The sequence below is a fragment of the Nyctereutes procyonoides genome, unplaced genomic scaffold (assembly GCF_905146905.1).
Source record: "Nyctereutes procyonoides isolate TBG_1078 unplaced genomic scaffold, NYPRO_anot_genome, whole genome shotgun sequence".
Lineage (NCBI taxonomy): Eukaryota > Metazoa > Chordata > Mammalia > Carnivora > Canidae > Nyctereutes > Nyctereutes procyonoides.
Genome location: NW_026575126.1, coordinates 38448288 through 38465259, shown reverse-complemented (window position 1 = coordinate 38465259; position 16972 = coordinate 38448288). Strand labels below are relative to the sequence as shown.

Below are 16972 nucleotides of genomic sequence, written 5' to 3'. Positions count from 1 at the left end.
TCACCTTACTGAAGCCAGTCAAGGTGGCCAAGAAGCCCTCCCAGGTGCCGGGACAATGAAAGAGTCGGGAATTAAGGCTATATGAGCATAAACATCAACAGTGCTTGCCAAGGAAGGGGGTTGCTACACACCCAGCTTCTGAACTACTTCCAGACCACACAGAACAGCGAGCCCCGTGGCATCTTGACTGAGGCCAGCCTCTGTCTGGAAGTCTTGAGGATAGATTAGTCAGACATGCTCTATCAGCTTGCACCTCCTGTCTCCGAGGGCTGCCCTGACCCTCCCTCTTCAGCACATGCCTACAAGAGTGGCAGGGGCTGCCATACCGGGGGCGCAAACCAGACAGACATTTACTTTCTCACAGCTGTAGAGGTCAGAAGTCCAAACTCATGGTTCCCCAAATCATGGCATCAACAACCGCTCCACCTCCTGAGCTCTGGGGAAATCTGTTCCTCACTTCTCCCTGCATTTGGTGGCTGTTGGCCATCCCTGGCTGCATCACATTCTTCCAGAGTCTACCTTCATTCTCACCTTGTTCCTGTCTGAAATCTACCTCCCTCTTATAGGGGCACTTGGGGTTGCATTTAGGGTCCACCTAAATAATCCAAGATAATCTCCCCATCTCAGGACCTTCCCATCTTTGGCCAACATAATTTTTTTTTTTAGATTTTATTTATTTATTCATAAGACACAGAGAGGGAGGCAGAGACACAGGCAGAGAGAGAAGCAAGCTCGGGATCGTGCCCCATCTTTGGCCAATATACTCACATTCACAGGTTCCAGGGACCAGGACCTGATAGCTCCGGGGGCCATGTGCAGCCTGCCATAAAGACCCTCCAGGTGGGCCCCTCACCCAGTGCTCCTGCACAGTTGTGCTGTTCACCCACGTTGACTCCACAGGAATGGTCATCCGTATGCTCCAGGGAGCTCCCCCCATGGGTTTACAGAACAGCTCTCACCCCAGGGGTGCTTCTCCACTGGGGGTCACCCTCTTACCATCCCTCCCTCCTTTTCACCTCTAATACTTCATTACCTACACTTGTCATACTTTTCCTGCTCTGCCTTGTGTTATGTCCATAATTAGTGTCTTCTGCAGCATGGACCCCCCCTGGAGTGAGGGTGAACTTCTAATACCCTCAGGAGGATAGCACAGCGGGTGCTCAAGTGCTCCCTGTCTTGTGTGTGTGATCATCTCCCGGGCTAGATAAGAACCCATCTAGGGACGCCTGGGTGGCTCAGTGGTTGAGTGTCTGCCTTTGGCTCAGGGTGTGACCCTGGGGTCCCGGGATCAAGTCCTACATCAGGCTCCCTGCATGGAGCCTGCTTCTCCCTCTGCCTGTGTCTCTGCCCCTCTCTCTCTGTGTCTCTCATGAATAAACAAAATCTTAAAAAAAAAAAAAAAAAAAAAAAAAAAAAGAACCCATCTAGAGAAAGACAACGGTTCAAGGTCTCTAGAGCTCCACTGAAGGAGAACAGACGGCCACCTAAACACTTGTACTGCGGTGCTGTAGTGCTGCGGCCCCACCAGACCAGAGAGGCGGCCATGTCTGTACTCCAGCCCCTGGCCCACATGCTATTCCCGTCCCTTAGGGCCTCACTGTCCTCACCTACGCAGAAAACGCAGCCCTCACAACACTCTGAGCGTGTAAGAAGAGATGGGCTGCTGCCTCATTATGTCCCTCTCTCGTCCTAGGAACTTTCCTGTGTGAGACTCCAGTGTTAGCCATGCATGAGGACAATGTGTACACCGTGGAGCCATACCGAGTTCAAGTTCGAACCTGGCAGGTAAATCACTGCTCTGGAGCGAGTGGGCTTGATGATGAAAGTCACTAGAACAGTTTAAAAGGCCATCTCTAAATCAAGCCAAAGCTGCTTACTGACCTCACGCAGCCAGATCACAGCCCCCCCCCCCTTTTTTTTACTTGCCTGTGAAACTGGACTCTGGGCTAGTCTGTGCGCTATGACTGCTGAGACCTGTGGATTTGGGAAGTGGGGCAGGGCCTCGCAAGTGATGAGCATTGGATTGCTGGCCCCTGAACACACAGACTGGGAAGGGGGAGGGCATGTTTGCTGGAGTTCATGTGATCTTCAAGGCTGAAGGGCCATCAGTTCAGGAAAGGCCTTTCCCACTGGCTCTCCTGCAGCCTCTGTTCCCCCTGGTGCGTGGAGTAGGAGGCCCCTGCCTACCGCCATCCCAGATGCTGGCAGGAACCTGGCGCAGACAGGGTGTAACAAAGGACCACACACTGGGTGGCTTAAAGCAATAGAAATTTATTCTCTTGCAGTTGGGGAGGTCAGAAGTCCAAACTCTTTAGTGTAAGCAGGGTTGGTCCCTTTAGAGGTTCTGATGGAGCATCCATCCCCTGCTCTCCAGCCTCTGGGGGCTCCAGCCCGCTTTGGCATTCCTTGGCTCATAGATGCATCACTCCATTTGAGCCTCTGTCTTCTCCTTGTGTCTGTGTCTTATAAGGACTCTTGTCCTTGGATTTAGGGGCAGCCTAATCCAGAATGGTCTCCCCTTGAGATCCTTAATTATATCTGCAAAGGATCCTTTTCCAAATAAGGTCACATTCACAAATTCCAGGTGGATGTGCCTTTTGGGGGCCACCACTTGGTGCAGTACCCAGAGCAGTGCTCCGTCAAGGTCGGGAAAATCTTCACACCCCAACTTCAGGTCTTGGTGCCACTGCTCCCTCAGGGTCTGAGTTGTGGGCTGAGATCTAGCCTTCACTTCTAGAGGCTGCTGGACACGTGTGCTCTTGTCCTCCTACCTCACATGCTGCTCCTCCTTCCTGCCGTCCTTCCCCAAGGGTCTTCCATGGAGTTCTTCCTGAGGGGGCTCAGTGTGGGTGGGGAGTGTCACTGGGGGAGCCCTAGAGTAGAGGCCTGATTTGGGGAAGGTGCCAGTTGGGGGCAGGCCAGGCTAGGCTGCTGGCCCCTGAGGTCCTCAGTCTGTTTGAGGTGGGAAGGAGGCAGGACCCCACTGCTGCCAACACTTGGTGGGGATATCTGCTGTGGACGTGAAGCTGGGGCCTGGAGGGCCCATGTTAACGACCCATGAAAGATGTCGCTTTGTGAGCAAGAGCCCGCTACAGGGCTGGGGAGGGAGGGTGAACAACCTGTGAGAAGAGGGCTCTGAACCGTAGATTTAAAACTACCCATTATTTTAGCTGCAAAAAAAATGGGTTTATCTGGGAATAGGAGAATTGCGATCTGGAACAAGCAAGCTAAAGCTAAATCATAGCAAGATTGCAGAACTGTGCTGTGGGGGTGACCAGCCTGTTGTAAACAGAATGTGCATTGGATGAAGCTGACCCCTGCAAGTGTAGAGGCTTCTCATTGGCTGGGCTGTTGCTGGGGGAGGAGTCACCCTTCCTCCTGCTGGGATCACACAGGTGACCCCCATGCAGTCAAAAATCCACATATAGGGATCCCTGGGTGGCCCAGCGGTTTGGCGCCTGCCTTTGGCCCAGGGCGCGATCCTGGAGACCCAGGATCGAATCCCACATCGGGCTCCCGGTGCATGGAGCCTGCTTCTCCCTCTGCCTATGTCTCTGCCTCTCTCTCTCTCTCTCTCTGTGTGTGTAACTATCATAAATAAATAAAAATTAAAAAAAAAATCCACGTATAACTGGACTCCCCCAAAAACTGGCAGCTCGAATCTTTGCTGATAGTACAGTTAACACATATTTTGTATGTTTTATGCATAAAACATATACATATTTTATACTATTCTGTCTGTGCTGTCTTCTAACAATAAAGCAAACCAGGGAAATGGAAATTAAATCGCAGGGAAGAAAAAATACTTTTACAGTACTGTACTGTATTTATGAAAAAAAATCTGTATGTGAGTGTGTAAATGGACAGCGTAGCTCAAACCCTCTGTTCAAGAGCCAACTGTAGTGTCCACTTGCGCGGCAGGTCTCTGCAACCGACCGACAGGGTGTTGCAGAAAGCGCCCCCTACTGGCCCCCCCAGCTCCATCTTCTGAATGAGGTTTCCCTTTATTAAGTTTCACATTTCCCCTTTTATGATCAAGATCTTTCTTTGAAAGCATCACAGATTAAATCACGTTTTCCGTATTTAATTGTGGTGTCCCTCCGTGCCAGGAAGGGCCTTTTTATGTTGTCATGTCCTACGTCAGAGGCGGAGTGCATAAGCTGTTGCAAACCCCTTAGGGCCACATTTGAGTAACAGCGAAAGTCAGGAGAGAGAAAAATCTCGGGTACTCCCGCCTAAGGGTTGTGTCTTTCCAATATTGTAAGCATTAGAGGGCAGCTCCTTATTGGGTACGTCCTTTTTTAAAAAGTTTGAAGAGGTAACAAAATACAAACCTTAGAATAATGATACAAAACAAGAAGTAACGTGATAATGCCAAATTGTATGATGGACCAGAACTAGGTGTGAAGGTAGCCAATGGAAATATTTACTGGCACTTACGCTGACATAGCGGGGAGAGGGTCTCCCAGTGAAAGCAAGCCTGGAGTTGCATATGCCTCCTAAAATCTCCAGTTAAAGCAACCATGAGAGCAGAATAGTGGAGGCTGCAAAAGTAAACTGAAAGATTAACTGAGTGCATTTGGGAAGATCCAGTGCAGGTATTAAAAGGAAGCAATAGATGGTGAACTCTGCAAAATAGCAAAACTTCAAAGATGTTTTAAAACAGTATTGTTATCTCAAAAGAACTGTGTGGAACCAGATGTGTTCTCAGTAATACAGCTTATAAAGTTGTAAATTCAGACAACGATGAATTTGGATGGTAGTTCAGATGAAAGAAAGACTTTTGTAAATTCTGAACCTCTAGCCTTTCAGAAAAAAAAAACAAGTGAAAGATGTCTGTCACAGAATAGTAATGAGTCTGTTACTGAAAAGCCATAACAGGAAAGGGTTTGGGAAATGCAGACGAGAGTATCTCTCTCCACGACAGAGAGAGAAAAGGAGCAGCAGTGAGGAAAAGGCAGACAGGCCTGGGCTGGACATCTGGGGAAAGCGGTCTCGTCAGATGTCATCTGCTTCAATTCCAGGAAATCTGTAGCTTCAGGTCACCAGATGGCGTGCGGGCCCAATCAGGGTTTGCCGCTTTCTTTAGATGCATCCCCTGAATCCAAGAGTCTATTTCTTGTAATTTGGCAGCACAGAGGTTATTGACCAGTAGCTGAGAAGAACCTTTTCAGTAAGGACGAAGAGAATCTCTCTGGAGACTTCTTTTCTAACAGACAAAACCTCCAGGTTATGAGGTTGATCTAAAATCATGGTCTCCTAAAAAGATTGCTTTACTATGGCCCAGGGCACGATCCTGGAGACCCGGGATCGAGTCCCACGTCAGGCTCCTGGCATGGAGCCTGCTTCTCTCTCCTCCTGTGTCTCTGCCTCTCTCTCTCTCTCTCTGTCCATCATAAATAAATAAATAAATAAATAAATCTTAAAAAAAAAAGATTGCTTTACTAAAAGCATGGTTATTTTTAATAGAAGCAGTCAGGCCTTTACAATGTTGAAGCGCATCTCCCTTGATCAGCTGTGGGTCAGAGGAGGTAGGGGCCAAGTGCATTGGGACATCCTGTGACTAACTCAAAGAGTAAGAATCTCTGTGTCCCCAAGGGGGTGGATCTGAGATTTAGGACTAACAGCAGTGCTTTAGGACAAGATAGTCGGAGGGTTTCTACACATTTTACCAACTGAGTATTGCTAGTGCTGTTAGGAAATTCAACTGACTGATCGCCAGTGGCATGTACGATGAGGGCCATAAAACCAGCCAGACAGGCCAGGCTTACTGAAGCACGTGGTTCCCTGCTCACTGTGTCGTTTGAGAGGGTGTTCCCAAGTAGGGTAGTGTCTTCTAACAGAATTTTAGCCACAGAGAAGCAATGGTCTATCTGCAAGGGAAAACCTCAAGCCAGTGACAGAACATACAGACCATGACCAAAACCTATTTAGATCCATGAGATGGGGAAGTTTTATGAAACCCATTTGTATAAACAGTTTTCTCTGGATTATATATTTTTGACAGGCAGGACAAGTGAGGTGGGCCCTTTTTGTGGCCTCATTAACGTTTTCCCACCAATGCTGGTTCATGAATGCTATCATTTTGTCAATAAACCAGTGGTTTAAACATATGTTTGGTGGTAAGTAATGGGATTTTGGAGTTCCTGGTAGGGCCAGATTGTTATTTGGTCCAAAGCAGAGTTCTCTCTCTCTTTTTTTTTAATCAAACTCACAATTGTTAGATTTCCACCATTGTCTTTTCTGGCACCAACTGTTGGGCATCTCTGGTCAATTTTTCCGAATTTGAAAGAACATTTCTTTGGAAAATGGCAGAGGTCTATCTATTGGTCTCCTTGACAGCAGCCTTTTTGGTAGAAATATCAGTGCTGTGGTTTCCTTTGGCCTCCAGAGAGTCAATTCTTGAATGTCCAGGAACCTTAATAATAGCCAGAGCTGTTGGGGAAAGTACGGCAGCCGGGGTGCCCGGGTGGCTCTGTTGGTTAAGGGTCTGACTCTTGGTTTCAGCTCAGGTCGTGATCTTCGGGTCCTTGGATGGAGCCCCACATTGGGCTCTGCACTCACCAGAGAGTCTGGCTGAAATTCTCTCGCCCTCTCCCCTCCCCCTTTCTCTTTAAAAAAGCGTGGCATCTAATAAGTTTTGGACATAGGAGCCATCTTACATTTTATCCCCATTGGAGCTAAGGAACCCTTGTTGCTTCCTTAATATCCCCAAATCATGGACTACCCCAAAGGCCTACTGATAAATGTTTGCAGTTTTCCCTTGGCTGAGGTATGAGCTCCAGTACAGGCACTTAACAGCCTATTGGGCTCAAGTCGCCATGAGAAGAGGCGCTGCCTCAATGACCTCACAGGGAGTTGGGATAACAGACCCAGCATAGTATTTACCATTTTTCTCCTTTAAATATGAACCATCAATAAACCATGAAAATGAGCATTGGTTAGAAGAGCATCCGGTAAATCGTCATGGGGAGTCAAAAGGTAACGTGGCAGCATTCAGGGGTCACAAGGGCTTCCATCTGCATACGGATATAGTCCTCATTCTGAGATTAGATGCCCAAAGCATCAAACCTGAGTTTAAGCAAAAACAAACAAACAAACAAAAAAAAAAAACCTGCAGTTTTTCTTCGGAGACTTTGTCTCTTTAAGGCAAAGAGTCTTAACAGATGGATGCTGCCTCCTGGGAGGAGGTTTGGGAAGCAGGAACAAAGCAAGTCATTTATCTCTTGTAACAACCTAGAGTCTGCAGAAAGCTTTGTAGCATCCACATTGGCTTTTAAGTTTTGTGAAAAGAAGGATACCCCAGGGAACACAGGGGCGTTGCTGGTTATCTTTATCAACTGGAATACTAGAAATGCACTACATAGGTCCTCTGTGCTGAACATGTTGCTTGGAATGGTTGTTGGTAGCGCGAGAGGGTTGGGAACTACGGGAGCTGAGGGATAATAGTGTCAGTTACTGCTCGCAGATCTTCGGCGGGCCTCCGTCCCCAGCCACTGGTTTTTCTCACCGGTGAAATGGGGATGTTACAGGGACTAGTGCAGGGGATCATGAGGCCCTGAGCCTTGTAATCTGTTATGGGCCAGATGCATTAAAGAACATCTGTATTTAGAGGGTATTGTTCCGGAGAGAGCTTTTGAGGGATCTGTTTGAATCTCGGTGGGAGGTGCACTGTGGATTCTCCCAGTATCAGTTGAGGACCTTGCTTATAAAGACAGTAGCTCATCCAATAGGGACAAATAACCAGTGTCCCCAGGCTCAGCTATGGTGCCATCAGAGAAGAAGCTAATAAAAGATGCCAAAGGGTCACTTATTTCCTCTTATCGGCTACTTTGATTAATATTGTCCAGTTCTAGAATTATTTCCCCTTTTTGGGAGAAACTGTGGCATGATGCTTTTCTAAGAAATATTGACCCAAGAAATGAATAGGTCAAAGGAACTAAGGAGAAAAGGATATGTGTCTCTCAAAGGGCCTAGACCAAAGGAAATGGGTTCAGGGACAGAAACCTGTTAGGGTATTGTAGGGGCCCCCATTATTTGAACTTAGTACTCTGAGACAGGGGCTGCTTTACAGCAGTGAAGTTGAGCAAGTATGTGGCTCTGGTGTCAATAAGGCCATAGAGTCATTCCCAATTTGGAGACTAGTTTCTCTCAGTTAGGAGGGAGGATTGAGAAGAGCTCCTATAGTTTCTCCCGAGTCCCATTAACTGGGAATTGGGAGAGCAGAGCGCAGGAAAGGCTGGCAAGGACACTGAAGGTGTCTGTGTGTAAGTTGGTAACAGTATTTTCCAGTGCCATGACCCTTTCCAATAATACCAAAAAATAGGAATATTTTCATTTTCATTTTATTTAGAGGCCTTAATTTGCAGTAGTTGAAAATTAAGAATTTTAGTGGTTTTCTTTTAGGTGACTTATCCAGGATGCAAGCTAGCTGGCTTGCCAGACTATTTGTGGAGTGGACACAGTTTCCTATTCCATCCTGGTTCTTTTAAGTAAGGGGAATGACCCCAGCTCAATCCGTTAAATCAGCATAGAGTTAAATGCTACCCAGGTGGACTCAACATCTAAAGAAGACCAGAATTTTCTTTGAAAACAATCTGAAGTCAGTTGTAATAGTTACAAGCATGTTCATCAGCCTTTTTTTTTTCCCCTTCAAATCTGAATTTTATTCTAATCAATAGGCTTTAGAAAAGTTAATATAATTGCTTGATGGAGATTTCCAGTGAGTGTTCTAGCACCTTGCAAAATGTTAGTTTTGTTTCTCTAAATCCCTTTCAGGATGTTCCCACTGGGCTAGGTTTATGTAATATTTGGCCTGGTCCTTACCAACAAGCGTGTGGACTAAATGAAATAAATGAGAAACCAGGTTGGTGAATTTGAATGAATGTTAAATTCTTCAGTAAACCAGTATGAGGAGGGTTCCCAGTCACGTTAGGAAACTCTCACTATGGCTCACAATTCAGCCTTAGTCCAGGGAACATAAGAAATTAGAAATTCAGGGCTTAAAAAAAAAAAAGAAAAGAAATTCAGGGCTTACTTTATCCTCAGAAGGCCTAATTTTAAAGGGGTGGGTTTTAATAGCTTTGGGAATGGAGGGAGATTCAGAGGAAAAAGAAAGTCTGACAAAAGAGTTGGAATGAGGGAGCAGGAGTATAGTGGAGGCAGGGGCAGTACAGAGGGAATTAGGGACAGTGGTGCCAGAGCTGGGGCCCAAGCAAAAGTGGCTACACATCTGGGGATAAAGATCACAAGGGGGATCCCTGGGTGGCACAGCGGTTTGGCGCCTGCCTTTGGCCCAGGGCGCGATCCTGGAGACTCGGGATCGAATCCCACATCGGGCTCCCGGTGCATGGAGCCTGCTTCTCCCTTTGCCTGTGTCTCTGCCTCTCTCTCTCTCTCTCTGTGTGACTATCATAAATAAATAAAAAATTAAAAAAAAAAAAAAGACCACAAGGGAGGGATCCCTGGGTGGCGCAGCGGTTTGGCTCCTGCCTTTGGCCCAGGGCGCGATCCTGGAGACCCGGGATCGAATCCTACGTCGGGCTACCGGTGCATGGAGCCTGCTTCTCCCTCTGCCTATGTCTCTGCCTCTCTCTCTGTGTGTGTGACTATCATAAATAAATAAAAATTTAAAAAGAAAGAAAAAAAAAAGACCACAAGGGAGAGGAAAAAGGGGCCTCAGAGCCATTTTGACTTATTTCAGTCGTGTATTTGCCTCAACTAATGGAGAAATGGCAAAGTTAGAATTGTGAAAACATTTGGAAGGCTCAAGGTATGCATCCCTATTCAGGTGTTTCGTTTGTTCTGAAGTTATTTTTGGTTTTTTGGAGTTGAGGCTTTGTGATTTGAGCAAAACAATTTGGGGAAGATGAAAAAAAAAACCCATAATGGCTTCTGAAGTCATGAATTATTTTTGGTTAAATTCCCTCCATTTAGTTAGAAATGCCTATTAGGAGGGGCCATAGTTTTTTATTTATTTTTAATTTTTTTTAAAGATTTTATTTATTTATTCATGAGAGAGGCAGAGGGAGAAGCAGGCTCCCTGCAGGAAGCCCGATCTGGGACTCGATCCTAGGACCCTGGGATTATGCCCCAAGTCCAAGGCAGATGCTCAACCTTTGAGCCACCCAGGTAACCTAGGGCCATAGTTTTTAAACATAAATCCAAGGGGCTCCAAGCCCCGAATGACAGTGACAGCATCCTGGCTTGTTTCTTGGTTTTCTGTTATTTTGTCGTAGAGGATAACTTCGTGTCTGTGTAGTGGGAAAGCCTGGGGAGGTGGCCACCAGTGAGGTCTGCAGACATGGGCCCGGGCATCTGGGAGCTGGGGCCGGAGCAGAGGGGGGACAAGGCCGTGCTTGGGGGTGGTGAGCCCTGGGATGGCAGGTGGTTCAGAGAGCAGAGCCAGTTCTCGCGTGATTGGGGCAGGGTTCCTCAGATACCACAGGGTGCCCACAGTTCAGCTCAGTGGTGACACAGGCCACCCAGAGACTGCATCAGCCCCGCCAACACCCCACCCCAGTCTCCAGTCCTGTGCTTCCAACCCTTGAGCGGAAACCAAAAGTCACCTCCGTCACAGAACCCAAAACACCTCCGTGGGCCTTGTCCTGGAAAGTCCCAAGGGTTTAAACAGCTGCGACCCCCAGGTGCTCCTGAGTCCCATGGAGCTTTAGAACCTGCAAGGTGCTGGGTGCACCCCGGGCCCTCGGTAAACGTTGAGTGCCTGCTTAGTGTACCCAGATGACCCATGAGGAACATTCAGTAACAAAAGTGAAAGGCTGCACAGGCTGCTTTCCTTAATCCTCGTTCTTCCCTTTTCCTCAGGGGACTGTGAAACAGCTCTTACTGTTCTCCGAGGCGGAGGGGAGCCCGTGCTTCCTTGACATCTGTGGAAATTTCCTGGTTGTGGGGACAGACCTGGCTCACTTTAAAAGCTTTGATCTTTCCCGAAGGTACAATTTTTGTCTAAATAAAAGTACAGGCCTACCTTGGAGATCATGTGGGTTTGGCTTTAGAGCACTGGAGTAGAGCAAATATCACAATGAAGTGAGTCAGGTGAATTTTTTGGTTTCCCAGTACCTATAAAACTTCTATTTACACTTTACTGTAGTCTCTTAAATATACAGTGACATTGTGTCCAAGCAAACAATGTCCATGCCTTGATTAAAAATTCCTTTTTTTTTTTTTTTTTTTTGCTAAACAAATCACAGGTCACCATGGCAAATACAACAATAACAAAAACCTCTGAGATTATGCAGAAATTACCAAAGCATGACAGAGACACCAAGTGAACAAATGCTGTTGGAAAAATGGTGCTTGACTTGCTCAACACAGGTTGCCACAAACCTTCAATTTGTTAAGACATAGTATCTAGAAAGTGCACTAAAGTGAGGCATGCCTGTACACGTATTAAAAATTGCCTGAGACAATATGGTAGGTTGAAAAAGGATAGGAGCCAGAAAACTGTTGCTGTTTCCATTTTTACGATAACAGACCACTGAATTTTTTTTTGTAATGCCTTATGTTTTGGCATAAATCCTTTTTAAAAAAATATTTATTTATTTATTGGAGGGACAGTGAGAGAGCGAGTTAGGGGAGGGACAGAGGGGGAGAGAGAATCCCAAGCAGACTCTATGCTGATCGAGGAGCCTGACATGGGGCTCGATCCCAGGACCCTGAGATCATGATGTGAGACGACACTTAACTGGCTGAGCCATCCAGGTGCCCCTTGGCACAAATTCTTAATCTTTGCATACTGGGGGAGGAAGCAAACAGGAGGAGGGTTGAGCAAGTAGAGCACAGGGCAGTTTTTAGGTGGTAAAATTTTGTGTATAGTAATAGAAGGCACAGTTGTTGTCAGAGCCCATGGAACTTCATAGCACGTGAGCCTAAAACATATGCAAATTCAAATTTAGGGGATCTCAGGATGGAATACAGTATATGAGAATAGTCTTAAGTGTGCTAGAAATGTGTGGAACGGTGTCCCTGGAAAGGCGGTGCTGACTGACATCAGCCCTTTGGGGATGGTGGCGATCTTGACAGCGGAGGCAGAGGGGATGCATACAACACTGCCCTGCAGTGCACAGAGCTGCCCCACACAGGGCACAGGGTGACCGTCCCACATCGGTGCCCAGCTGCACAGAAGGAAGGACTGAGCAGCCGATGCAGGTTTGGGGAGCAGGTGACATAAGCAGAGGGAGGAGGTGAGGAGGAGCCTCATGGTGATGGGTGAGTGGAAGCCACCCGGGTACACATAGAGGCATCTGCACATACACGTACCTACAGCAGTTGGTCTGCGCACCGTGTCCTTGCCCTGGGTGGCGGCCGAGAGCCAGCAAGCACCCCTGGTGCCCAGATGTGGGTTTCCACAGCATTCTCTGTCAGAAGGACCAGGCTCCCGGGAGAAGTCCTTGCACTGAGGCAGGAAATGTGCACACGAGCCTGGAGTCTGAGAAACCGTCCCAGCCCAGAGGAGCCAAAGGAGATAGGACCGTGAAGTGTCACGTGGGGCCTGGAGGGCCTCCTGGGACAGAGGATGTTAGGGAAACACAGAGGAAATGGGAATTAAGAGAAAACAATCGTGGCGAGCCACTGCTGTGCCCCCAGTACCGTCCATAGCAGCGATAAGCTAGAACCTGCTAGATGGGGGCTGCTTAAGTGCATTTTGGTTTCTGCAAAGCTCTAGCAAGTATGACAGCAGCACAGTCTGGCAGGATGAATGGCCAAAACCTGCCACACAGAGAGGAGCTGGGAGCAGAGCCGCTGCTTTTTGTGTCAGAAGGGTAGGGGGAGGGATATGCTTTCATATTTGTTCATTAAACCTAGAAACTTTAAAAACTCACCCAAATGTTGAATCATTGTTTACACCCTGAAAGTAATACGATGTTATTGTCAATTATATCTCAATTTTAAACTTTTAAAAGTAAGATCTTAGCCTGAGTTCTGAGCTGGCCCCTCTCCCCGGGTGCACAGACCCCCAGACTAGGAGCCGCTGGGCCTTCCCGGAGCCCTGAGTTCTGTGAATGAAGGTTTCTCATCACTGAGACGGCCGGTGCTGGCAGTGTGAGCTGCCCGCATGGGTGGGGGTGGGATGGCCCATGGATGGGCCTGGGCTTTGCCCTGAGCCTCTCGTGTCCCCCCTGCAGAGAGGCGAAAGTGTACAGCAGCGACAAGAACCTGGCCGCACTGATCCCAGGCGCAGCGGGCGTGGCCTCACTCAGGTGTAACGCCAGTGGCAGCAGGATCAGCATACTCCTCAGCAAGGTGGGTGCAGGAGGGCGGCTGCGCGCTCAGGACACCGTCCTCCTTGGCCTCTGCCTCTCCTTTCACCCCCAGGCCCAAGCCCCCACATGTGCTCAGCTCCTAATTCCTCTGAAACCGCAGTTCCTCTATGCACGACCCTGGACCACTTCTCCTTTCTGTCCCTTTTCATCAGCCTTCTGTGTTTCCCTTGGCACGAGGGGGTAGCAAGGACCTTTGAGCTCTGGCTTACAGAAGTAGAGGATGTGGTGACAGCTGCAGGGGGGCTGTCTGCCTCTGCCCACCAGTGCTTGCCCGGGAACCCATTCTTTCACAGCCTTGTCACTGGTTACCTACTGTGAACCAGGCACCCCTCTGGGTGAATGCAGGCCTACGGTTAAACAGGAGAGCTTGGCACCTCCCTGTGGGTGAACAGACACCCGTCTAAGAATGAGTCAAACTGGCAGGTGGTGCTGGGCGACCCACTGGTCGGGAGGCTCCTCCAGGAGCTGTGAACCCTCCAAACAAGCCTGTGGCAGTGGGGCAGTAACAGAGGCACCCAGGGTGTGAGCAGGTGGCAGAGCTGGGCCTGGACAGGGGTCTCCCGTCCCTGGCAGGGTGCGAGGCCGAGACTGGCACAGTCAGCGGTCCAACACACAGGCACCAGCCTTGGCAGAGGGGCGAGGCAGGAGCATAATGGAGCATCTTCCTGCAGGGTGCTTCTCCATGGTGGGGGGTGTGCAGAAGTCGGCTTGGTGCCCATCACAGCCACCCTGAGGGTTGGGGATGGGCTGGCGTGGGCCAGGACGGGCGGGGGCTGGTCCTACGCCTCGCAGCAGTGTGGATGTAGAAAGGGAAACCCGGGAAGGAGCCTTTATGGAGATAATGGGCATCCTGTTTCTATGTTGAGTTTGAGGCATCGGAGGGCAGCCGGTGGGCCGATAAAGACGAGCCTGAGCCTCCGAAGGGGAGTCTGGCTGGGTATGGAGATCCTCGGGAGGAACAGAGCCACCTGTCAGTCTGAGCACCGAGGAGGGATGTGGGCGGTAGGAGGACATGGGGAGGCCGCTCAAGCATGCATGCTGGGCAGCCCTGGGTCATTGATCGGGTCCGCTGGAGGGTCACTCGTGGGAGAAGCGGGGTGTGCAGTAGGAGAGGGCATGCCGGGACCTGGCACCGTCTCTGGGGTGCTGGCAGTGAATGCACAGTGGGGGTGGGGACCGCACGGTGACTGCTGGCTCCAGAGCCCCGATCCTCCAGAGCAGTGACACTGAGGGACCTCCCCGTTTTGCCCATGGCAAAAGAAAAAAACAATGCAAAGGAATGGTTCAGGTAGCACAGGGGAGCTTGTGGTGAAATCAGCTGCATCCCCAGCCCTACCCCTCGGTGGGGGGGTGTGCTTGGAAAGAGGGGTCTGCTGCAGGCCACCCGCCAGCCCGCTCTCATGGGCAGGAGGCTGCGCCTTTGGTGTTGCTGAGGTGTCCCCAGTCTGTTGTGTGTCTTTCGTTCTGCAAAGGGTGTACACAGTGACTAGAAGGGTGTTCGCAGGTACCCAAACCTACGATGCTTTTGTGATTCTGCTGCTGCTATTAAGCTTATAGTATGTTTTTCTGCCTAAAATTTGGACATTTGTTTCTTTGCCTTTCTCATGCTCAGGCTCACTTAGCATTCTACTCTCTCCCAGAGTAAAGCCTCAAACGGTCTATCCAAGTTCTTGGCCTTTGTTGCCCTGGCAGCAAAGCTGGCTCCCTTTCTCTCACTTCAGTCACCTGCATGAGAACTGGTCTGTTGGGATCCAGACTGCCCCATGTCCCCCGTGGTCAGTCCGCCTCACCGAGATCACGTCACTCAGGCTAGCACTGACCACGGCTGGACAGCGGGAGTCAGGCCTTCACGATGTGTTGGAATTTATAAAGTAGTGATTGAACGGTGGTCTCAGCAGGATGAAGGTAAGTTGATGTCCACGTTAGAAATGCCAGGTGGCCGGCAGGTGTAGGACACCAGACGCTTGTTCTCAGGCCCATGGCATGTCAGCCAGGAAGCTCTGTGAGCTCCGTTTTCTCTGCCCCCAGGTAGACAACAGCCCTGACTCCAAAATCTGCTTCTACGACGTGGAAATGGACACCATGACGATCCTTGACTTCAAGACGGGGCAGATCAATCGCAGGGAGGAGTTGTCCTTTAATGGGCAAGAGACCAAGAAGTAAGACTGTGGTTGGGAGGATTTCATTGAAAGAATACGGACACTGATGCTCAGTTAGTGGCCAGCTTCTGGGCAGGCTGCTGAGTTACGCTTCACATGTCCGAGACCTCAGCAGCTACCAGTGCTCAACGCAGGCAGGAAAGCCAACACCCCTGGGCAGTTGGGGTGGTCCTGAAATTACCCAGCAGAACCCCGCTTCTGGAAGGGCAGTGGCAGCTGTGGCCACACGATGGCCCGAATCTCAGGGTGGGAGTGGCAGTAGCTGAGCTCTGTCAGCACCTGGGAAGGGAGGGCATCCGTCTGGGGAGACACTATATTTCTAGAGAATAACTGTCGCTCTTCTGGGAGTCCGTGTTTGCACTTCCTTCTACTGCCCAGCGAATGCTCATGGACTGGAAGTGCTCACCCTGCCCCACTGAAGGTTCACATTTGATTCTGGGGGAAGTGACACCCGAGGACCAAGTGTGCCGCTCAGGACATGGGGTGGACGCTGCAGCAGAGCCCATGGCTGGCCTTGCCGGCGTCTGCTCCTTTTGCTCTGTTATAGCTCCCACCTCCCCACCCAGCTCTCATCCTTTTCCAGAATCATCTTTCCCCCGGTAACTTAAACTGGTCGCTGGGTAGCCCCACCTGAACACACCCATCCTCGCTTCTTCCCAGACTCACTCTGCTTCTCTGACTCCAAATGTCCCCTGGAATTTCTTGCCGTCACCTGAACCCTATTCCCCAGAGACTGTTCCTGTCCACTCTGGTCTCTCGTCCTGGTCGCCTGGTCTCAAACCTCACAGCTAACCTTTCCCTTAGTTCTCCTGTCTGTGACTCATCCCGTCTTCCTTGTTTGAATTGTGTCTCAGACTCACACTTTTCCCTCTGCCCTCCACTTCTGAGCCACATCCAGCTCAGCCTGTCACTTCTCCGGTGGTGGTGGGACAGCGCGCAGCCACCCCTCCGATGCCTGTCCTCTTCTGAGGCCCGGTCCTCCCTCTGCCTCTGGACCCAGCTTGTCTGTTGGCCACATATCACACACGTCATCCCAGTGGGACACAAGGTCCTCTCGGTGGTCCTGGCAAGTGCCCTCCGTGGAGTCTCCAGAGCCAAAGCCTCACGCGCTCCAACAAGACTGCACTGGGCCTCTAATTTTACCAACTTGCTTCAGTCTGAAAGTTTCCTGAGGCAGGCTGGTGCCGCGTGCTGCAGGAAGGGGCTCCAGAGCCAGGAGCCCGAGCGATGCACACCAGCCTGCTGATGCTGACCTAGGCCCCTGGCACACATTTGCAGAGGCAGCAAACGCAGATGCACCTGTCAGTTCTCAGTACTCAGGACAAGCCTTCTCTTTCAGGAGCCACGCCTTTGTGGATGAGAGGCTGATGGATCTCATTCCCGTGAACCACTTCTGGGACCAGAACGAGCCCAGGCTGTTTGTGTGCGAGGCCGTGCGGGAGGCGCCAGGAGCCCAGCTGCAGTTCGGGGACAAGAAGCCGCCCACTGAGGACAGCCCAGTCCCCACGGTACCGTGGCCGCGCCGCTTTT

At 49.9% G+C, this 16972-nt stretch overlaps 1 protein-coding gene across 7 annotated transcripts in view; it reads left to right on the top strand.

Moving 5' to 3' along the window:
* The window catches only part of IFT140 (intraflagellar transport 140), an 82444-nt gene that overhangs the window by 23219 nt on the left and 42253 nt on the right, over nt 1-16972 (top strand). For all 7 annotated transcript variants that reach the window (XM_055341108.1, XM_055341107.1, XM_055341106.1 and 4 more), the window contains 5 exons: nt 1694-1785; nt 10825-10952; nt 13146-13263; nt 15312-15442; nt 16782-16950. In XM_055341108.1, coding sequence (XP_055197083.1) covers nt 1694-1785; nt 10825-10952; nt 13146-13263; nt 15312-15442; nt 16782-16950 — 638 coding nt within the window. The remainder of the gene's footprint in view (nt 1-1693; nt 1786-10824; nt 10953-13145; nt 13264-15311; nt 15443-16781; nt 16951-16972) is intronic.